This window comes from Triturus cristatus, chromosome 4_2, assembly GCF_964204655.1.
Source record: "Triturus cristatus chromosome 4_2, aTriCri1.1, whole genome shotgun sequence".
In the NCBI taxonomy this organism is placed as follows: domain Eukaryota; kingdom Metazoa; phylum Chordata; class Amphibia; order Caudata; family Salamandridae; genus Triturus; species Triturus cristatus.
In genome coordinates, this window is record NC_140586.1 from 96762792 (window position 1) to 96787035 (window position 24244).

The window sequence follows — 24244 nt, forward strand, 5'->3', positions numbered from 1 at the left end:
ACTGGTTAGTTTCAGTGTCTCTTCTCCCACAGATACAGGCTTGCCAGGTTCTGCCGCGTACTCTGTCGGACCACTCCCCTATACTGCTGACCCTCTCTCTGCCGAAAAAGGCTATTCCGCCCTTCACGTGGCTGTTCCCCCCGTATTCGCTGCTGGACCCCCTCTTTAGGGAGGAAATGGCGGAAGCAATAACTGGGTACTTTGAAATCAACACTGGCTCAGTGGACAGTTTCCAAACTGTCTGAGAAGCCTTTAAGGTTTACATCAGCGGGGAGGCTATGGCGAAGCATTCCGGGGTGCCTCGAGACATCCGACGACGGTTGGTGGCCCTGGAGTGTAGACTCGGGGAGCTGGAGGTCCGGCAGTGGAGTGAACCGGGGGTCGATACTGCAGAGGAGTTGAAGAAAGTGTTGGCTGATTATCATGAGGCGGCAGACGCAGAGGTGAAACATCTGGGGAAGTATGCTACAGCCAGGGTGTATGGGGAGGGAGAGAGACCCGGCTCCGTTCTAGCTAACATGTTGAGGGTACGGAGAGGTAAGGCTAATGTCACTAAGATCAGGTCAGGAGGAGGGGAATTACTAACTGATGAAATGGATATAGTCGAGCGCTTTAGGTCGTACTACACGGCACTTTATGCCTCGAGACAGACAGACATGGATGATGGAATACAAGACTATCTAGATCATATAAAACTGCCCTTCCTATCCAACTCGCACAGGGAATTTCTGGCCCTTCCTATAGAGAAAGACGAGATATTGGAAGCTCTAGCGGGCATGAAGGCGAATAGTGCGCCGGGTACGGATGGCCTCACGGTCACGTTCTACAAGACTTTTGTGGACCAGCTGCTCCCGCATATTTCGACACTGTTCGATGATATATGTGTCATGGGCCAGATGCCGCGATATATGTGCGAGGCAATCCTTGTGGCTATCCCCAAACCAGGGAAACCCCCTGAGGAGTGCAGCTCATATCGGCCGCTCTCCTTGCTCAATGTGGGCGCAAAGCTGTTTGCAAAGGTCTTGGCTACGCGTCTGGCGTTGCTCACTCCGGAGCTGGTAGCCCCGGAGCAGGCGGGGTTTGTACCGGGTAGGAACCTCACGTATAATTTGCGTACTGTGTTTGGCACTATCCAACATGTTCGACCGGAATCTAAAGTGCTTGCGGTCTTCCTGGATATGGAGAAGGCGTTCCATTCTGTTGAGTGGGCCTTCATGAGCCAGGTCTTGACCAGAATGGGGTTGGGCCCGGTCTTTTTACAGATGATTGGGGCGCTCTACAGGAGCCCTACTGCGAGAGTACGACTTGGCGATAGGGTCACTGATACGATCCTGATCACTAGAGGAACACGACAGGGGTGTCCCCTGTCACCCATCCTCTATGCCATAGTTGCGGAGCCTCTGGCGTGCGCATTGCGGGAGTATCACGCTCTGAGAGGAGTGAGTTTCCCTACTTACAAGATTGTGGTCTCGACGTATGCAGACGATACCCTGCTGTATGTCCGGGACCCAGAGAATAATCTGTCAGCGGTGCTGCGTGAGGTTGTACATTATGGAGCGTTGTCTGGCCTTCGTGTTAATTGGTCCAAGTCCATTGCTTTCCCACTAACTCCGTCTACCACAATCTTTGAAATGGATTATCCGCTCCAGTGGTGTGATGACCCAGTCAGGTACCTCGGTATACAGTTGCATGTTGACTCTGAAATAGTACTACGGGAAAATTGTGGTAGGGCCATCGATAAGCTGGAGGATGACGTGGAGAAGTGGATCGGGCTGCCTCTGTCGTTGGTGGGTAGAGTATCAATCATGAAGATGGTGATACTGCCCCGATTTCTCTTTTTGTTTGCCAATATCCCTATAGTGCTGCCGCGCTCTTTTTTCGCTAGGCTTAATAAGTCATTGTTGCGCTTGGCATGGGCGGGTGGTCAGGCGCGGGTCAGTTGGCGCGTGCTGACATTGCCATATAGGATGGGAGGGCTGGGTGCGCCAGACCTGGAACTGTACTACAGAGTGGCGCAGGGCGCACAGGCGCATACTTGGATACATGGTGAGGAATCGGTTCCATATCTAAAGTTGGAGAGATTGTTTGCCGACCCGCTACCCCTCCCAGCAATAATATGCGAGCCACTGGACCGCAGGGTGGGTTTCCTGGACTCGCTCAACTCTACTAGACATGCCTGGCATTGTATATTACAGCAAACGGCAGGGACATTGCTATACTCCCCATTGCTGCCCTTAGCCTGGGCGGTATGGTTGCCTCCTTGCAGGGATACAGGAGTGACACGAACCCTTCAAGAGCTCGGAGTCCATACGATGGGGGAGCTGTTCGTGGATGGCACGGCTAGGACCTGGGACGAAGTAGCTGCGACGGCTGAGGCCCCTACTCAATTGCAGCGCTTCCAGTTCCATAGGGTGAGGGGGGCATTGCAACAGCATTTAGGGGACGATATGGCTGAACCCCCTGAGGTCCCGGAACTGACTTACCTCATAAAACGCAAAAGCCCTCGCAGGTTGATATCTCAACTATACAGAATTGCGATGTCACAGCGATCTCACCAATACACCAAGGCCAGACTGGCCTGGCAAAGGGACTTGGATATTGTTATAGATGACGCCATGTGGTCGTACTGCTGCGTTGGCACTCGTCGGATCTCACTTCACGGCAGGCATCGGCTGATACACTTTAAATATATAAATAGAATCTATTACACGCTGGAAAGGCTACATAGGTGTGGCTTGAGAGAGGAGGCGTCATGCGAGAGATGCGGCCACCCAGTAGCAGACTTCTATCATTTAGCGTGGGATTGCGCGGGCATCTTCAAATTCTGGGAAGCTATTTTTCAGGGGATAGGTAGAATAGCTACACTGGTGCTCACCCCTGACCCTGCAGTCGCGCTATTGGGCTACTCTAGGGGACTACCTAAGGTGGCGAGGAGGCTAGTGGACATGGGACTTCTGGTGGCAAAGCGCAGGGTTGCGCTTTGTTGGATGCGGGGACCCCCCCAACAACGGCGCAATGGGAGCGAGATGTGTTTTTCTGCTGCACGCAATCAGATACTTTCAACGAACTGCTCCCACCGCGAAGCAGACCAAAAAATTTCTGGGGCCTATACGCGGAGTACCTTAAGAGATATCATGTGGCTGCGGATGCTGAGCAGGGGGAGGAAAGCGAGGCGGAAGTAGGAGGGGCTGCTGTCTAGATAGTTTTTTAGGATAAATGTCATGCATGTGTGGTGACGTTGGTTTTGGGGAACAGATGTACCTTCTGCGCAGAAAGGGCGTAAAGACTAGGGATATTACTAAGGCCATTGTAGGCATACTGCATAGTGTTAGGGATATTGCGGTGGGGCGGTGCCCTCTGGCAGGGGACCACATTGCGGGATGGAGTATAGGAGTGGGACCCATAGGAGGGTTGCGGACTAGCTGCTACTACAGGCTCGGGTGAGGGAGGGAAGGGAGTTGGGTGTTGTGTATAGTTATGTTAACTGAGAAAACTGTCCTCTCCGGGGGGGGGGGGGAATATTGCTCTAGAAAAGATGTACAGTGCTGAACTATTGATTTCTCATAACATATTGCATATTTGGCAGCTGTGCTACCAGGTTGCCGGGAAATGGGATGAGTGGTGCTGCAATAAATTTCAAGAAGTTTTTGTTGGCCGGCCTCCGGGTTATAGGCGTGAAGCAATGTACATTACTGCGTGCTGTCAGGACAAAAATAAAATTAAAAAAAAAAAAGATTATGTCCATTAATGGTTTGGATTTTAAGAAGTCTCCTTCCACCATTAGGTATTTAATAACAGATTGGATTAAAGTCAGATTTTATTTCTTGCAAAAGTATAACAAGTTGGTAGTGATTTTTGTATGTCAGTGGAAAGACAGCAAAAATATTTGCCCACCCATTCTGCTTCAGGTTATTAATATACAGAAGAAGACCTACCAGCAGTTTAATGATCACTCCTAAATGAACAAGTCAAAGGAGCAATTTGACAATGCTGATGATATATGAAAATGCTTACATTCACTTCAGCCCCACAGATTTCTCTGCTCCCTGCAAGGGCAATGAGTACAAAAGCAGTGAGCGATGCTTCCGGTTCATTTCCACTGGCACCACCCTGTATGAGAAAAGGGTGGAAAAAATAAGAATAAGTACTTGTTATTATTATTAAAAGCCAGAGGTAAAAGATATTGCTAAAAATACTAAACATTCGAAAACAGAGCCAAAAAGTGCAAAAACTGTTTGCAACCAATTATCATCTATTTTTAGTTCAAACAACAAAGCTGGACCAAAGAAGCCAACATTTACCTTGCAGAAATGTGATGTGTCTGGATGTTTTCGTGCCTCTTTAAACTCAGAAGAGATTTGGAAACCGCAGGCTAGAAGGCCTTTGTGGTATTTCTATGTAAATCTAGGATGTGTTTCAGCATAATGTGTTGATATTAAACATCTGTTTACATCTGGCAGGCACAAAACTCACTAATGTCACTGAAACTGCCTATAGTTTCAGAATTCCTATGTTTTTGTCTCTCTGTATGCAAGCAGATTCTCTGAGCACTTTGAAGTGACACAAAGCAACAAAACAGTGCTGCAAAATCTGAAAAATAAATAAACATGTTATGTTATGAAATGAAATGAAATGAAAGGGGATTTATAGAGCGCGGCTGCTGCCCCAAGGCGTCCAAGCGCTGAGTAGAGAAACTGATTCACTGAGGGAGTAGCTGAGGGAGAAAGGAGTGGAATTAGTTTCTGAACAGGAAAGTTTTTAATTCCTTGCGGAAGGAGGGGAGGCTAGGATTGGATCTGAGGGATAGGGGAAGAGAGTTCCATAGTTTGGCGGCATTGAAGGTGAAGGTTCTGCCTCCTGCTCTTGACCTCTTAATTCTGGGTACTGTGGCTAGAAAGGCATAAGTTGAGCGCAGCAGTTTCCCGGGGAGGTAGGGAGTGAGAAGAGAGTGATTGATCTCCGGGTTTGCTCTGTGAAATGCTTGATGGGATATGCATAGGGTTTTGTATTTTATTCTTTCCCTCACCGGGAGCCAATGTAGTGATCGAATTCCCATTTTGGCAGATTCTTTTCTCGGTATCTTAAGTAGAGTACGTGCCGCACAGTTCTGAATTCGCTGTAGTTTTAGCAGCACGTACTCAGGGGCTCCCAAATAAAGAGCATTATTGAAGTCTATCCGGGACTGGATGAGGCCCTGAATGACCACCTGTTTAGCTTCAAAGGGTAGGAGGGGCAGAATTTTTCTCAGCATACGAATGATACCAAAACATGTTGCTGAAGTTTTGGTAGCCTGGGTATTCATAGTGAGTGATTTGTCAAGCCACACTCCCAGGCTTTTGATGTACTCCTTCGAGGTAGGTGGTGGGCCTAAACTAGGAGGCCATAGCCGGTCAAAGGCAGTGAGGGTAGGGGGGCCGAGGAGCATGACCTCGGTTTTATCCCCATTTAATTTTAGTGAGGACGCTGTCATCCATTTCCTAACCTCTTCCATGCAGGCCGCTAGGTTATCTCGGGGGGACCCGCTGTTCTTCTGTGCGAGGGAGACCACCAGCTGGGTGTCGTCTGCATATGAAATGATTGTAATACCATGTTGGCGGACAACCCCAGCCAGCGGTCTCATATACACATTGAACAGTGTGGGGCTTAGGGAAGAGCCCTGGGGTACCCCACAATCCAGGGATTTACTAGTGGAGCAGGAGTCGCCGTCAAAGACCTGGAAAGTCCTTCCGCTCAAAAAGGAACTTAACCAGTCAAGGGCGGCCCCGGCTAGTCCCAGATGAGATAGCCGGCCGAGCAGGGTTTTGTGGCAGACAGTGTCGAACGCCGCGCTTAGGTCGAGGAGGACCACTGCCACTGATCCCCCTTGGTCCAGAATCCTTCTGGATTCCTCCGTCACGGCTAAGAGAGCAGTTTCTGTACTGTGTTTGGGACGGAATCCGTTCTGGGTAGAATCCAGTAACCGGTTCTCTTCCAGGAATTTAGTGAGGTGAATATTGATATGTTTCTCTAAAAATTTTGGCTATCCAAGGTAGCAGGGAGATGGGACGATAGTTATTTGGGTCCTTCGGATTGAGGGTCGGTTTCTTGGCATTTATAAAGCGCACGGCTACTCCCAGGAGTGTTTAGACTCTAAGAGTAAAACCACGTAACAGCTAACAGAGAAAACACCCAATGCAGAAAAACGGCCACAACCTAATGTTGGAAAAGCCAAGTCTTTAGTTTCCTCCTGAAGGTGAGGAGGTCCTGTGCCTGTCTAAGAAAGAGAGGTAGGCTGTTCCACAAACGAGAGGCCACCACTTGAAAGGATCTTCCCCCTACCCAGGACAGCAAGACCTTATGAGTAGAGGTCAGAAGCTGAGCAGATGACCTCAAGGTACGTTGAGGTGTATAGTGTTGAAATCTTTTCCTGAGGTAAGGGCCCCCTATCTTGTGAAAGGCTTTAAAGACCAAAACCAATGCCTTGAAATGGATTTGTTTCTGAACCAGAAGCCAGTGTAAGGAAGACAGAAGATGGGTCATGTGTGTCCTAGGTCCTGCCAAAAAGATGGCCCTGGCCGCCACATTCTGGACCATCTACAGATGGCTAAGTAAGTAATCCAAGAGGCCCAGGTACAGGGAGTTTAAGTAGTCCAGTCTCGAGACCACCAAAGCCTGGACTACCGTTTTTCTGTGAGAGACTGGGAGCAGGGGAGAACATTTCTCAGCATTCTCAATACCCCAAAACAGGTCCCGGCCACCGCTTGAATCTGAGCCTTCATCGAGAGGGCAGCATCCAATTTGACCCCGAGATTTTTCAAAGTAGTAACTGGTTATGAGGGGGGAGACATGTCTTGCGGCCACCAATCGTGCCATGCTTCACAAGGGCTTGAGCCAAAGAAGATAATCTCTGACTTTTCAGAGTTGCACTTCAGTTGGTTTTGTCTAAGCCAAGAGAATACCTCTGAGAGACAAGTGTTTATCGCATCGCCTTTAAACTCAGCACCCTTCTCGCAAGTGAACAACAATTGAGTGTCGTCCGCATACAATACTATTTTGGCACCATACTTCTTGGCAAGGAGTGCAAGAGGGGCCATATACAAGATGAACAAATTTGGGCTCAAAATTGAGCCCTGTGGAACTCCAATATTCATGGGAGGAATGTCGGTGGGGAAAGAGGGGACCAAATAGTTTGTAGACGGTTTTTTAAGAAGGAGGCAAACCATCTCAATACCGTTCCTCCTATACCGCCCTCCTCCAGTCTTTGCAGTAGTCTGTTGTGAGGCATGGTATCAAAGGCCGCGGAAAGGTCCAATAACACCAAAACCGCATTGCCTCCTTTGTCCAGTGTGGCTTTTATAGCTTCAGCAACTTCTAATAATGCTGTTTCCGTGCTGAAATTGGCTCTGAAACCCGACTGACTTGGATGCAGAAGATGGTTGGCCTCCACGTACTCCGTGGTGACAGTGTTGACATATTTCTCCAAAACCTTGGAGAAAAAAGACAGCAAGGAAATCAAACCTGTAGTTACTGGCTACCATAGGGTCAGCTGAGGGTATTTTCAAAAGCGGGAGAATTGTAGCATGTTTCCAGGTCTGCGGCATGTGCCTCTCGTGCAGAGCGGTGTTCAGGATAAAATTAACCGCAGGGTTTAACACTTCTGCAAAAGATGTCAGTACTTTAGCAGGACAAGGATCAGATGGTGAGCCGCACTTGAGAACCTTCATGAGTGCAAGGGATTTCTCCAAAGTGATAGCAGAAAACTGGGGCTATGAGAAATCGGTGTTACGGCTAGCATAGGGGGATAAAGCAGTGGCTGCTTCTAGTGCTGGCAACTGAGCTTCAAAAGAATCCTGAATGTTTTTAATTTTATCATGGAAGAAACAGACCATAAGGTTATTCCATTCACTCGTAGGGGCAAACAGGCATCCAGTGGCCTTCGGAGATGAGAAATTGTTTACAATGTTGAAATGTTCTCTGCTTTATTACTGGCCTGATCGATTTTAGTGGAAAAGAAGAGTTTTTTTCCCTTGCGAACATTCCTTTAATGATCTTTCAAAGCCCGCTTATAAATGACTTTATCAGTAGATTTGTAATTCGCCCTCCACTCTCTTTCGAGGCGTTTGCACACGCTTTTGGTTTTTCTAAGGGCCACCGTAAACCAGGGGGCGGAAGTTCGGTTATTTTTAACTGCAGTCGAGGTCGGAGGGGCAATTTCTAAGGCACGGAGTTGATGCCAGTGCTCTAAGGAGTGCACATCCCTCTCGAGGTTCCCACTCAGAGGAATAGGGTAGTGACTCAGTGCACTCTGCATAGCCGCTGGGGAGATCATGTGGAAGGGCATAAAACTATTGGCACGAGCCTGGCATAGTGGCCGGGGCCTGTCTAGCTCCATGAATGCTCTAAAACCTATCAAGCAATGGTCCGACCAAACTAAGGGGAGGGAGACATCCATTTCGATCAGATTATGTGAAAAAATCTGATCGACGTATGCCCTTTTTCATGGGTGGCGAGGCAGACATAGAGAGTCAAATTAAGTATAGGGCACATGTGTGCCCTATACGGACTGCAAGTTTACTATTACAAATATTACAAATAGTTACCTACATTTTGCGTACTGCCGTCAAGGTATTTTTAGCCTGCCATGGTCTCCTTGCTTTTGTTAAAATAGTTTTGCTTGGTCAGAAATAATTTTTGACAAAAGGTCAGAACCATGCTGGATAACAAGTCTTTTTTGAGTATCATGTCATGACAATACAAGCAGAAGAGAGGAATAAAAGTACACATACAGAGCTCTGCCCTCTGCAACTCACACCTGCTCCTCTCTGACAGGAACCTCACTACATGGAGTTCGAAGGAGCACTAAAAACCCATCTGCTCTGTCTCTGGATCCCAGTGATGTATAGTGGTTTCGCCATGAGCACCCTCTAGATCCATGCTCTTGACTGTGTTCCCCTGTTCTGTGCTCCTCTATCACTCTCAATTTACCTCAGAGAAGTGTGGGTGCTGGAGCAGAGTTTTCTGTTGAAAATTTATCGAGTTTTAAGCTCCAGTTTTGTCTATATGTTATGACTAAAATTATTAATTTATAATTACTAATTATTAGGTTTGTCCTGACTAATCAACATTACTAATAAGAGAAACTATACGTGGGATGCATTTATGTTGCTTAGTAATAACGTGCGGGTCCTATTAAATGAATGTCGCAAAGTGCTATTTGTTTAAAGCATAAACGCTTTTTAAAAGAACGTGTACTAATGCTTTATTGCGTTGCAAAAGGCTAGATAATTACATACACATAAGGGTATTAGTGGGGATTAACACTGTTTAATCATTATGCTGTGGTAACGATGTTTTGTGTCTCTTTTAATTAAGCTGGTCTGTTTTGGCCTAAAACAAGATGGCTGCCATTTACAGCCTGCACTCGAGTGATTGAATTTTGACGAGAGGCCTTGCTGAACATGGTCGAGAGTCACCTGACCACAGCTTTTGCCTGCTTAGAAAATCTTCCGTGAGGACAGCAGCTCTGGGAACGATTCCAGCTGGCCTTGGACAAGGATAAAGCACAATGAACATTGTCCAGTCTGCGGTGGCTCTGCTAAGATATCAAGGAAGAACATTTACGAAAGTAACATTTGCAAACTCGAGTTTCCTTCTTCCGTCTTTTTATTTTTGTGGTTTTTCCTGAGCGGAGGTTTTCTAAATGTAACCAAGAGACTTCCTTTCCTGTTCGCTCTGCTCAGTGGCTCAACGGATATCTAATTTTTGTTTGTAACTTTTGTTCGCAACATACCCTATAAATATGTTAGACTAGAGAGGGTCCGTGTTCATTCATTCGTTCGTTAGTTCATTCATTCTTTCCTGATGGTCATCGCGTTTGGACGTTACCCATGCTGAGGACGGCAGCTCGAGAGACTTTACCGAGAGACCTGTCCTGACCCTTTTAGCTAGAATAGGTAACTATGAGAATGATGATTACGCTAATGAATGACTTTTCATTTGAATTAATTTAGATAAACAAGCATTATTTGAATTTCAGTGTCGGGTGTTTATTCTTTGTCAATTATTGAGTTCCAAATGTATTTCCCATGTTTAAAATCATGACTCAGGACAGTAATTTTATGGTCTCATTGACCTCATTGTAGATGCAGATTGGTTTAGGTTTTCTCCCCTATATTCAGTGTGGATAGAGTAATAGCGTGAATTCTGTGTGAAGGGCCCTAGCGTATGATGTATGTATGTGCGTGTGACTGTAGATTTACTCTGTCCGTGGAAGCAGGGAGATTTTATATGCGCGGATCTGCAGCATGGGCAGTATAAGAATTTAAGCTAAAGTATGTAAACCATTAGTCCCTCACAAGAAGGATAAATTAGCACATACCATCATCGATCTACTGCTCACAGCCTGGTCCTCCTTGAAAACACCATCTGGCTTCTGCTTGTTCAAGATGAGCCACTTCACCGAACCACAGATCACATCCCTCTGAATGCTGATGAGGTTGTCAGCCAAGGCGAAAATCTTGACCACATAGGCAGTCAGCCTACAAATGTGAATAAAAAGATAGGAGGCAGAAACCTGGTGGCCAGTGGTCAGAAGGTCAAAGACATTCATAGATTTCTTCAGCAAACTTCCTTATGTTTTTCTCAAAACTTAGCAAGCTTTACAGTGTTTGCATGGGTTATGAATGCTAAGTTGAGGGGGAAAAAACTATAAACGCAGTAATGCAGAATGAAATACAAACAATCTGAAATCTGGTGGCAGAATTATCTCCCCAAACTTTCTTCTTAAACATTTTTCTGCATTGCCAGACCCTCATTAATATCTATCTATCTATCTATCTATCTATCTATCTATCTATCTATCTATCTATCTATCTATCTATCTATCTATCTATCTATCTATCTATCTATCTATCTATCTATCTATCTATCTATCTATCTATCTATCTATCTATCTATCTATCTATCTATCTATCTATCTATCTATCTATCCCTCCCTCCCTCCCTCCCTCCCTCCCTCCATCCATCCATCCATCCATCCATCCATCCATCCATCCATCCATCCATCCATCCATCTATCTATCTATCTATCTATCTATCTATCTATCTATCTATCTATCTATCTATCTATCTATCTATCTATCTATCTATCTATCTATCTATCTATCCATCCATCCATCCATCCCTCCCTCCCTCCCTCCCTCCCTCCCTCCCTCCCTCCATCCATCCATCCATCCATCCATCCATCCATCCATCCATCCATCCATCCATCCATCTATCTATCCATCTATCTATCTATCTATCTATCTATCTATCTATCTATCTATCTATCTATCTATCTATCTATCTATCTATCTATCTATCTATCTATCTATCTATCTATCTATCTATCCAAATTAATATACATATACTCACTGAAAGAAACATGGGTGAGTCAGTGGCTGTGTTGAGAGACTGTATGCGTAAGTTAATGGGTGTGGATGTATAGGTGAGTACGCGGGTGAGTGAGTAGCTGTATGTATGAGTGTTTTGCTATGTGAGTGGCCGGGTGAGTGAGTGTTGTATGAGTAGCTGTGTGGGTGAGTGAGTGGTTGTGCAGGTAGATGTGTGAGTGGTTCTGTTGATGTCATCAATGATGTTATTTGAGATGTCATCAGTGATGTCACTAACCATGTCATGAGTGATGGAATATGTGAGGTCATAAGCAGTAGATTACAGGGGTGTAAGTAATAGTTAGCTCAGCTAACTATAACTGCTGAATTTCACTGGTTTTGTACGAGTAAAATCTAAGCCTACCTATAACGTCCCTGTAAGCTTTAGTTTTTTCAGTGAATTTCTAAGATTTTTCTTTAAAAAAAATCCTAACTATAACGTTTCTGTAAGCTTAGGGTTTTGTTTGTGAATTTCAATGTTCTTTTGATGTTATTGCCTAGGTATGATGTCTCTGTAACCTTTAGCTCTTTTAGTAAATTTCTAAGTTGTTTTTTAAATGTATTTCTTGACTGTAACCTGTAACCTTTGAGAGTGAGTGTCTGAGAGGGTGCATTAGTGTCTGAGTGGGTCTATGAGTGGATGCATGAGTCTATGAGTTTTTTTTCTTTCTTTGCAAATGAACACTCATCGTGTATAAACAAAAGCCAGCAGGGCATAAGCGCTGGTAACACCAGCATTAATTAAAGATGGACTTAGATCAGACACACACACAACCACACCGCAGAACTGCAACATGCAGTACCAGCACAACACACATCTATTAGCATAGACTGCAAGGAGAATGCTGTAGCCTACAACAAGTGCACCACAGTCACAGATAAACAGCACAACATACAATGGCTGGCAAACATAACAACATAGCGTAATAGATACCCCATAAAAATACAGTTGCAGATGTCGAGTTTGCCTCCTTTGATTACCACAAGAATGAGCTGTTGTAGTAAGTGGTATATTAACCCAAGTGTAAATACAGTTAAGCTAGAACTCTGTGCATGATTATCACTAATCCAAGCCATGTTTGAGGAAGGCTGTTGTATTTGAATCACATATACACTATGTCAATATTGATTGAATATTTTATACAATTTAAATTAATTACCCCTAACCTCGATTTATTTTGAAAATGTACTAACAGAGAGGAACTTTCAAACCACACTTAACAGAAGATACCTTCAAAAGAGCAATAGTTTCTCACGCAGAGTGGGGGTTTGGGCCTGATATTCAAAGCAGATGTAAACACACACACACACACACACGTGAACATGCCAAACTCACGCACTGGCAGCAGTGTGCCTTTCTTCTACATGTCTACGATAGTCCTCAGACTCTAACCTATTACAGTCCTGCATGTTTGCTCAACTACTGACATGCAGCAATCTACAGATTTGTCCACAACACAATGATGAAATTATGCACACTACAGTTTAGTTTCACTAGAACCGAAACCTGCAACATACACATTCCTGCAGTAGGGGCATTAACACAATGATCTAGCTATGACTGCATCCTGTAATGGAGGTGTGAAAGATCCAGGACAACAGTATGTGTATTAACACATCAGGCTTTGTGAATGGTTTTAGGACCAGTGACGTGCAGTCTACACATTTATGGCTGCAGTCAGTATATTAATCACTGAACTATTTCATCAGGGTTAGAGCCGGAGGGTGGCAAATAACATATACTACTCTGCATTCGGTGCATCAACCTCGGCCTGTATCTCCCTCAATTTTACTTGTAGCAAACATGGCTTCTGTATTTTTCCTCTGCTTTCTTTTTATTTTCATTACTTTCACTTTTCTCTCCTTTTCTGCCATTCATTTCAAGCTGCATTATTTTGTCTGAAGCCTCTCCTTTCACCTTTCCCCTTGGTTGCTATCTTTTGCTGACTTCTCTCATTCCTTCCCAGACAGAATTCAATGGGGTGGGGGGCAAAGTGTCCCCCCTCCCTGGGCTAAGTTCGGTCACAGTGACCCTATCATCTGGGGCCTGGCCTTAACTGTATGGGGTAGGGGGCCACATGGCCCCTCCTGGGCAGATTTTGGCCCTGATGACCCCATCCTGAGGACCTGGCTTTCAAATGTTGTATGCCCTGAAGCCCACTGAGGGCCCCCAGTCACCAACGTTGGGGACTGCAGGGGGAGCCTGAATGCCCCAGTGCTCTCTGCCAGCTGCCCGCCTCCAGTGGGAGCCGGCATTGCTCTTACCCACAGGAAGCTGCTAAAAATGCAACTCCATGTATTAGAGAGCAATCTTTTTGTCTGTTTCCCTGCCCCTTGACAGCAGGCAAGGAAACAGATGAGAACTCAGTGAGCAGGATCTCGCTTGCTGGAAGCAGAATTCCTTTTTGCTCTGACTTTATGGGATCTGTCAAAGCTCCCGCCCAGTCAGAGCAAACAGCTATGTCCCAGGGGTGGACAGGAGCCAGACCTGGGGGGGTGATGACAGGCTGGTCCCAGAGATGTGGTGGTCTCCGGGGCCAGATTTGGCCTGGGAGGGGAAGTACGCATTCTCCCTCCCACTTTACAAAATTATTTTGGCCCTGGGGAGGTGGTGTCCCTGGGGCACGTGGGGGTCTTCCTCCCTATTCCTTCTATTCAGCCATGGGGAGGTGGTGGTCCATGGGGAGATCCATGCAACCTGTCTGCACAATTTTCATTTTAAAGCCCAGGGGGTGATGATCACCAGGGGGGTCAGTGCAGCACTCCCACACAGCTTTCAAAATTATAGCCCCAGGGAGGTGGTTCTCCCCAGGACATAAAAATGCCCATGGAGGGTGGCCATGTGCAGTCCCCTCCTTTACTTTAATAAAGCAGACATGCCCCCGAGACCTGGCCCACTGGTGGGCTTAATTAAAAGCAAGAGCGAGAGACCGCCCTTGTTTTTAAAAAAATGCAGCAAATTTGCATATCCACCCGTGATTTTGTAGCAAAATAGGAAAAAAATGTTTTAACCCCCAGCGGAGCGCCTGTGGGACCGCACCACCACACCTAGAGGGTCAGGGTATTCCTACCCAGGCCCATTTCCTTTATTTTTAATATTTGTTGTGGGACTTGACTGAAGACGAGTACCAAGATGGCCACCAACACTTCCTGGTTAAAGTGTTGGCAGCCAATCAGATTTCAGCACTGGGACTGTCAGATCCGGGAGGGTTCGTGCCCCTAGATATACATATTTGGATTCTGGTTAATATCTCTAAAATTACTGAATAGATTTACACCAACTCACAAAATGGCACTTCTCTGGACCAAATGTGCTGTTGTTCCATCCAGCAGTTCGGGCCGTAGTCATGTTGAAAAACCCTACAGGAACTAACATGGGGAAAACACATTTTGGGACCCCCTGTTTTCTCAACCCCCAGTTTACAAATCATCCTGAAACTTTCAAGACAGCAGTTGAAGTGAATGGTAAGTTAGTTCAGAGACTTCTGTGAAGATTTTTCAAACAGCACAAAAGTTATTAGCAAAACAAAAATGTTTTTCCTGAAAAAAAACAAAGGTTACATGGATGTTATAGTTAGGCTTATTTTCCACTTGTGCATATCTTAGCTAACTATAAATCATGCCCCCCGCAATGCACTGCTTATGACCTCACATATTACATCATTTATGACATGGTAAGTGACCTCATGGATGGCATCACTGATGACATCATTTAGGGACTGTGAGTGCTTCTAAAAAGTTTATGAGTGTTGAATATATATACCAAAGTGCATTGGTGAATCGGTGAGTGGATGAGTCCCTGTATGGATGATTCAGTGGGTGCATGACTAAATGTATAAGTGAGTGATTAGGTATATCAGTGAATGTATGGTGAGTGACAGGTTGTGTGATTTTCTGTATCAGTCTGTCAGGTGTTGTCTAAGTGGGTGTGTGAGTTGGTAATTGAGTGGCTGTATTGGTGAGTGATTGATTGTCTGAGTACCTGTATGTATGTCTGTGTGGGTGGGTGAGAGGGAGTGTGACTGCCTGTATGTATGAGTGACTAGGTGAGTCAGTGGCTGTATGGGTTAGTGAGTGTGTGTATGGCTGTGTGGGTAAAAGTGGATGTGTCAGTGGTAAATAGGTGAGTAACTGGGTATATGTAGGGCAGTATATGTGAGTGATGGGGTATATGAGTAACTGAATGGGTAAGTGAGTGAATGTGGGAGTGGCTGTATGGGTGAGTATGTGCTTGTGTCAGTGACTATATAGGTGAGTGAGTACATGTCAGTATCTGCTGTATGAGTAAGTGAGTGTGTGTGATTGACTGTATAGGTGAGAGAGTAGGTATGTGAGTAGCTCTATGGATGACTGAATCAGTGTGTGAGTGGCAGTATGGAATTATTAGTGGTTTTGTCAGTGGTTGCATTAGTGAGTGAGTGGGTGTATGAGTGGCTGTATGGGTGAGTGAGTGGATATGTGTGTAGATCTAAGAATCAGTGAGTGGGTGTGTAAGTACTGGTATGGGTCTGTGAATGGGTTTATGAATGGTTGCATGGGAGTGGGTGTATGAAAGGTTCTATGAGGGTGTGATTGGGTACGTTAGTGATTTTGTGGATGATGTCATCAGTGAAGTCACTTACCAGGTCATGAATGATATAGTTAGGCTCAGGTTTCACTTGCGACCTCATATAGACACTCATGTAGCTACTCACCAACCCATACAGCCAGTTACACACCAACTGACAGACTGATACAGACATTCACAGAGATTAGTCATTCACCCACGCACTCACTAAGATACATTTAATCACACACTTAGACAGTCACGCACCCACTAAATCTTCCATTTAGACACTCACACACCCACTCATTCTTCAATACAACTTAAACTATTTAGAAACACTCAGTCACTGGATGATGTCATGAGTGATGTTATTTGAGATGTCATCAGTGATTTCATCAGTGATGTCACTGACCATGTCATGAGTGATGTAATATGTGACCATCAGCAGTGCATTACGGGGGCGCAAGTTATAGTTAACTCAGCTAACTATAATGGCCAAATTTCTCTGGTTTTGTATGAGTGAAATGTCAGCCTAACTATAATGTCCCTGAAACCTATGTTTTTTTGTGATTTTCCAAGGTTTTTTAAATGTAAATTACTAACTATAACGTCCCTGAAACCTCATTTTTTTCAGTGAATTTCTAAGGATTTTTAAATGCTAATTTCTAACTATAAGGTAGTAGTCACATTTGTAGAGTTGTGCAGAAAGGGGGAATGGCCTCTGAAGACCTCTTAGCAATCCCACTGTGTCGGACTTACTGGAGGTAAAAGGAGGGGTAGTTGGCCCCCAAGGACAACCTTGGGGGCCAACTACCCCTCCTATTACCTCCAGTAAGTCCCACACAGGAGCATTAGTAAGTTCTCATAGCAGGCCACGCCCCCTTTGCCCACCAGTCTGCAAACACACTCGCTGGCGCTCTCTTGAATGGGGATTAAAGTCCCCTTCGCTTGTGGGGGTCCTTAGGGGCCAACTAGCCTACCTGTTACCTCCAGTAAGCCCAACACAGTGGGATTGCTGAGAGATAGACCCAGGCCACAGCCCCTTTTACCACCACACTGCAAACATGCCTCCTGCTGCGCTCTTGGTTGGGGTATGAAGTCCCCTTGCCTCCTGAGGGTCCCTGGGGGCCAACTAGCCCTCGTGTTACCTCAAGTAAACCCACACAGTTGGATTGCTGAGAGTGGTCAGAGACCACATACCCTTTTTACACTACTCTGCAAATGCGCCTCCTGATGCATTGCTGCATGGGGATGAAGTACCCTTTAGTCCTAAGGTCCTCAGGACACAAGGGAACCTCATCACCCCACCAGCAGTGCCCCAAGAGGCATGTTTGCAGAGTGGTATAAAAAGAGGTGTGGCCTCGTACCACCTCTCGGCAATCCCACCGTGTGGGGCTTACTGGAAGTCCCTTGTGGCCTAGTTGGCCCCCCAGAGACGCTCAGTAGTGATGGGACTTATTCCCGCAACACAGGAGGTGCATGTGCAGATTCGTGCAGGGAGGGGGCAGAGCCTCCAGCGAATTGCCGTTTTAAAAACAAAAAATATTGTTAGAAGGAGGGCTGTGTGGCACCCCTTCTCTTGAGCCTTTTGGACCCCGGGGACCCCATCAAGCAGGGCTAGGACTTTCCTATTTTTATTTTTAAAGGGGAGGGGACCATGGGGCCTCCCTCCCCAGGCTGAATTCGGCCCCGGGGACCCCATCCCCGGGGCCCTACAAAAATGCATTTTTGGAAGGGGGGCCACATGGCCCCCCTTCTCATGGCCTCTCTTAACCCCGGGGACACCATCCTCCGGGGCCTGGCCAGCCTTTACAGCCTTTATTTTTTTAATTTTGAAGGGGGCCTGCGTGGCCCCCCTCCTGAGGCTAATTATGGCCCTGAGGACCCCAAGCCCCAGGGCCGGCCTTCAGTTAAAAAACAAATTAAAAGAGAGGGGGCCAATTGGCCCCCCAACGGACCACTTTTGGCCCCAGGGAACCTATCCCCTGGGTCTGGCCTCACATTGGGGACCTCCTGTGGGAACCGGCATTACTTTTGAACAAAGGGAGCTGCAAACATGCAGCTCCCCTTGTCCAAAAGCAATTCTGCTTCGCTTCACGGAAACGAGAGCAGGTTTTCTGCTCCCGCCGTGCAAAGGCAAACTGCAATGTCCCAGGGGTGGGCACCCCGGGACATTGCTGGAGCTGGCGCTGAGGGTGGCGGTTCCCAGTACCATCAAAGGCTCCTGGAGGGGGGAAGTGCAGCCCCCCTCTCTTAGTGTTTAAAGTCCCGGGGAGGTGGTGGTCCCTGCGGCCTGGGTCCACAATGGACCCCGTATCATTCTTATTTCTCAGAAAACTACTGAACGAATTTACACCATTTAACAAAAAGAACGCTTTCTGAACCAAGAGCTACCTTTTTGCTAAATTTGGTGTCATTCCGTTCAGCAGCTGTAGTTTTGTCTAAAGTTTCCTATGGAAATTAAGAAGGAGAAAACGCGTTTTGGGACCCCCCTTTTTCTTGGCCCCCGCTTGATGAATCACCCCGAAACTTTCAAGACAGGAGCCGACCGGAGAGCTCCATTAGTTTTGAAAATGTTGTGAATATTCGTCAAACAGAGCCAAAGTCAAAAAACGCTTTTCCTATGGAATAGAGATCCTAACTACATATATATATATATATATATATATATATATATATATATATATATATATATATATATATATATTACCTACTGGCGGTCGCCAGTAGGTAGTTATAGTTAGGACCACGTTTCCATAGGAAATCCTCAACATTCTATTTTGAATAACTTTGGCGCCGGTCGACGAATCCTCGCGAATTTTTCAAAATAGGTGGGGCGCTACGCTCCGCTCCTACCCTGAAAGTCTCGGGGGATTCGTCAAGCGGGGGCTGAGATAAAAGGGGGGTCCCAAAACGCGTTTTTCCCATGCATTTTTCCATAGGACCTTTAGACAGGGCTACAGCCCGAACGGCTGAACAGAATTACTAGAAATTTGGCAGAGAGGTAGTCCTCAGGTCAAGGAAGTGCCTTTTGTAGGTTTGGTGTAAATCTGTTCAGTAGATTCTGAGAAAATAGCCTTTAAATCAATATATATATCTGAGCCAGCTTACGGTGCGCTTACGGTACGCTTACGGTACGCTTACCGTACGCGTACGGTGGCGTGCGCGAGCGCGATTCTGATTGGCTCTTAGATCTTAGTAAACATTCGAATCGGCCGAAACCAGGAAGCGGCGGCCGCCATTTTCTCTCTCGCACTGAGAGTTAGGTTGTAAAATAAAGCCAAAAAACATGTAAAGGGGCTGTTTAGACAGCTCCCACACACATAGCCATGTTGAGGGAGTCCCCAAAGACCCCCCCAAGGCCAAAAATGCAATTTTTATTTTTTCGCTAATTTCGCCGATTACGCTTACCGTACGCGTACGGTAAAAAATTAATAAAATAAAAAAACTATCCACACTCTCCCCACCCCGTGTGCAATTGGTGGCCGCAGGCGACCAATTGTGCATGGCTTAAGAGAGATGTGATAAACTAGAATATTATAAACAAAAATAAAAAAAGAAAAAATTATCCACACTCTCTCCACCCCGTGTGCAAATGGTGCCCGAAGGGCACCATTTGTGCATGGCTTATAAAAATTACGAAAAATTAAAATATTACCTTTCAAAACGAAGTGCATCATATGTCCTCCATGTGCGCACGGTGCGCGAAGCGCATCGTGCGTACATGGCCCATCTAGCGTAACGTGGGCACGCGGTGCGCGCACCGCGTGCCCACCGTGTGTGCACGGCACTAACTGCGTAAAGTGGGCGCGCGGTGCGCGAAGCGCACCGCGTGCTTACTGTGCGAGCACGGTGCGCGAAGCGCACCGTGCGCGCACAGAACGAACTGCGTTAAGTGGGCGCGCACGCCACGAATGGCGTAAAGTAACTTAGCATTTAAAAAACCATACAAATTCTCTGAAAAAACCATAGGTTTCACACACGTTATAGTTAGGAATTAGCATTTAAAAAACCTTGCAAATTCACTGAAAAAACCATAGGTTTCACACATGTTATAGTTAGCGGAAATTTTACTGATAAAAAACCAGTGAAATTCCCCCGTTATAGTTAGTGCAGGCAACTATAACTCAAGCGACCGCAATCTTCTGCTGATGACATATGTGTCTTTTTAAGAAAAAAAAATATTTGTAATATATGTATAGCTAAAAATGTATGGAAGAAGACATGGGCAAATAAGTGTCTAAATACAGTATTAGCATCAGCAGAGGATTGCGGTCGCGTGAGTTATAGTTGCCTGCACTAACTATAACGGGGGAATTTCACTGGTTTTTTATCAGTAAAATTTCCGCTAACTATAACATGTGTGAAACCTATGGTTTTTTCAGTGTATATATATATATATATATCTATATATATATATATGTATATATATATGTATATATATATATATAGAGAGAGAGAGAGAGAGAGAGAGAGAGATAGATAAATATATATGTATATTGATAGATAGATAGATAGATAGATAGATAGATAGATAGATAGATAGATAGATAGATAGATAGATAGATAGATAGATAGATAGATAGATAGATAGATAGATAGATAAATATGGATATATATATATGTATATATATATATATATAAATATATAGATATACATAGATATATACATATAGTTATAGTTAGGACCGTGTTTCCATAGGAAATCCGCAACATTCTATTTTGAATAACTTTGGCGCCGATTGACGAATCCTCGCGAAATTCTCAAAATAGGTGGGGCGCTCTGCTCCGCTCCTTTCCTGAAAGTCTCGGGGGGATTCGTCAAGCGGGGGCTGAGAAAAGGGGGGGTCCCAAAACACGTTTTCCCCATGCATTTTTCTATAGGACCTTTAGTCCGAGCTACAGCCCGAACGGCTGAACAGAATTACTTGAAATTTGGCAGAGAGGTAGCCCTCAGGTCAGGGATGTGCCTTTTGAAGGTCTCGTGTAAATCTGTTCAGTATTTCCTGAGAAAATAGCATTTAAATCAATATATATATCTATAGGCGCGCTCCGAGCGCGTACCGTGAACTTACCGTACGCGCACGCCGCCGTGCGCGAGCGCGATTCTGATTGGTTGTTAGATCTTAATAAACATTCAAATCGGTCGAAACCAGGAAGTGTCGGCCGCCATTTTGTCTCTCGCAGTCTGAGGGGGTGAAAAACAAAGGTGGATAACGTGTAAAGGGGGCAGGCTGGACAGTTCCTGACCCCCTAGCCTTGGTCAGGGGGTCCCAGAAGGACCCCCAAGGGCAAAAATGTATTTTACATTTTTTATGAAAAATCGCGGAGTGCGCGTAGCGTACGCGCACGGTAGAAACGGAAAAATTCTGCGAACTACGTAACGTGGGCGCACAGTGTGCGAAGCCAGCGTGCGCGCACGGTATGCGCACGGTACGCGCACGGTGAAAAACCTTAAAAAAATAAATAAATAAATAAATACATAACTTAGCATTTAAAAAACCGTACAAATTCACTGAAAAAACCATAGGTTTCACACACGTTATAGTTAGGAATTAGCATTTAAAAAACCTTGCAAATTCACTTAAAAAACCATAGGTTTCACACATGTTATAGTTAGCTGGGCATTTCACTCGTGAAAAACCAATGAAATTCCCCCGTTATAGTTAGTGCAGGCAACTATAACTCACGCGACCGCAATCCTCTGCTGATGACGTCAGATATTACATCACTGATGACATATGTGTTTTTCTGAAAAAATAATATTTGTAATATATGTATAGCTAAAAATTAATGGAAGACGACATGGGTAAATAAGTGTCTAAATACAGTATTAGCATCAACAGAGGATTGCGGTCGCGTGAGTTATAGTTGCCTGCACTAACTATAACGGGGGAATTTCATTGGTTTTGCCCAGCTAACTATAACATGTGTGAAACCTATGGTTTTTTAAGTGAATATATATATAAATATAGTGAAAAAACTAAAGGATTCAGGGATATTTTAATTAGGCACAAATTTCAATTATACAGACCATAGAAATTCGACAGTTATACTTACCTGAGCTAACTATACCTTAGGCCCACGCAATGCATTCCTTATGATCTTAGATAATACATCACTTATGACTAACCCTGCACCGTGAATGCTGCTCTGCTCATGGAGTTTTCCACATTCCGTGTTACGTGGTGCTCACGGAGTTCTGAAAAACTCTGCTGCGCTTGCGCTCTTCAACATCAAGTTGGCGAGTGCGAGCAAGGAAAATACACCTTCCGGTGAAATTTTTCCTTGTTCGTGATCATCAATGTCAAGTTGGAGAGCACAAGTGTGGAAAATCAACCTCCTGGCGAGATTTCTCAATGTGGGTGGTCGGATTTTTCATTGCTATTGGCCGCGTGTGCTCGCGACAGCTCGCGTTGAGAAACTGTTTGTTCTTGTTGAGAAAGCTGGACCTCGGGTAAAAAATCTACTCGAGCGTCAGAAAGGGAGCAGCACCCGTTTGCCTTGTGTATGGTGCCACTCGCAATGATTGCACAGTGCAGACAAGCACACAGCACTGAAAATCACTCCGAACGGCATTACTCTAACGCACTCCGCGAGCTTGCGGAACTCTGCGCAGGGGAGATTTTTTTGCACTTCGCAGAACTCCACTAACTCCACACAGGTTTTCTTATGACATGTTTCGTGACATGACTATTGACATCTCAAATGACTTCACTGATGACATCATCCAGTGAGAGTAAGTATTTTCTAACAGTTTATGATTGTTATTCATATATACTAAGCTAGGGGCGTGGCCTGCAAGGGCAGCATTGTGGACACGTTGTGGTCTTGCTCCGCCATCCATCCCCGTAATCCGGAATAATTATCCTGCACCGCGGCAGTATTCAAATCCAGGACTCAGCCTGTTTACCGGGGGAGGCCCCGGGGGCCTGCAGAGTAGTAGATCGGGCACTGTGTGACCATGCGTGGTTTCTGTGTGGGAGCACCGGAGAAAGGCCGGAGGGCCGCGAAAACCATCCTGCGGACTACACGCCTGTGGTTGGACCCCAGCTGGCGGCAGCCTGAGGGGTGAGTGCTGTTGGTGCCTGAATCCGACGGAGCGGTAGTAATCCCATCAATGGCACATGAGCCGGCTCTGGGGCTGCCAAAGAAGACCAGTCGTGATGGTCATGTGGTTGCTGGCTGCATTGCTGGGGACAGAGGTGTACGGGACTGGGGGCTCAGTGCCGGTTGGCGTCCAGTCTGTTACAGCCCGTGAGATCTCGGGGGTCCTGGTGACTGCTGGCTGGTGAGCAGATTGAGGACGGCCCGGGGGCGGCCTCCTGCAGTGACTACTGTATGGACCGAAACACGGAGCAGAGCCTGATGGAAGAGGCGCTGAGCTCTCGGACCTCCTGGGGTCGTGGGCTGCTGTGTGTGGAGCAGCTGCTACGGAGTGACGGCGGGGGCCCCTGCGTTAGACATAACGGCGCACTGGCTTGCTGCATTATAGGTGGTGTAAGGAGGGCTTTTGGCCACTATTGCTGGGGACCCATGGTGGGAAGTGGAGCACAGCCCATGAGAATGGGCAGGTGCAGAGAGAGGCCAGCAGAAACCAGTGAGCCCCGTTGAGTGGCCCGCGCTGCAGAGTAGTATACGAAGGAGAGGCACTGGACTCTTGGGACTCCTGGTGGGGGTCGAGCAAAGCGGTGAGTGGAACTGCGGATAAGGAGCGTCAACTAGGGCTGGCTGAGGACGAATGCAACTCCTTCTGCGGTCCTGATTGCACACTGGCCAGAGTTGATAGAGGAGAAGTCATTGACCCGGGCCGCTAGCCGGAGAGGGGAAACGTGGATTGAAGAGGTGTGCTTCCCACTGGCTTGGGTGGCACGGTGCACAGGCAGAGGGAGATGGCGGGCTCTAGGGGGCTGCGGGGCAGCCTTGGACATGGCTGGATGAGAGCGCTTGCCCTACAAATGGAGGAGGCCGGTTGGAGGAGCTGCAGTGTATGAGGGCCTGTTACTTTGTAGACCTGAGGTTACACTTATGAGATCTTAAGACTGCTAGCCGGTTCTTGGGGGCCTGATCCACGCACGTTGCCAGCAAGAGGCACTGCACACTGGCTAAATATTGGCAGTCTGGTGCCCTGAACATGGCTGGAACAAACTGTGGTGGCATACCCTCGCACTGCACGCAGGGGACGCTTTGTGGGTCCAGCTGGAGGTGCTGCCCCACCTTCCTGACTAATCTGAGAGCTCAGTGACAAGCTAGGAGAGGCCAGGTGGAGCAATGGGGCGCACGAGAGGTG

General features: G+C 46.3%; 1 protein-coding gene across 3 annotated transcripts in view; it reads right to left on the reverse strand.

Annotated features, from left to right (window-relative positions):
- The window catches only part of LOC146833087 (venom factor-like), a 777614-nt gene that overhangs the window by 159199 nt on the left and 594171 nt on the right, over positions 1-24244 (reverse strand). For all 3 annotated transcript variants that reach the window (XM_085600726.1, XM_085600724.1, XM_085600725.1), the window contains 2 exons: positions 10358-10517; positions 4015-4110 (listed from right to left, as the gene is read on the reverse strand). In XM_085600726.1, the coding sequence (XP_085456852.1) occupies positions 4015-4110; positions 10358-10517 (256 nt within the window). The remainder of the gene's footprint in view (positions 1-4014; positions 4111-10357; positions 10518-24244) is intronic.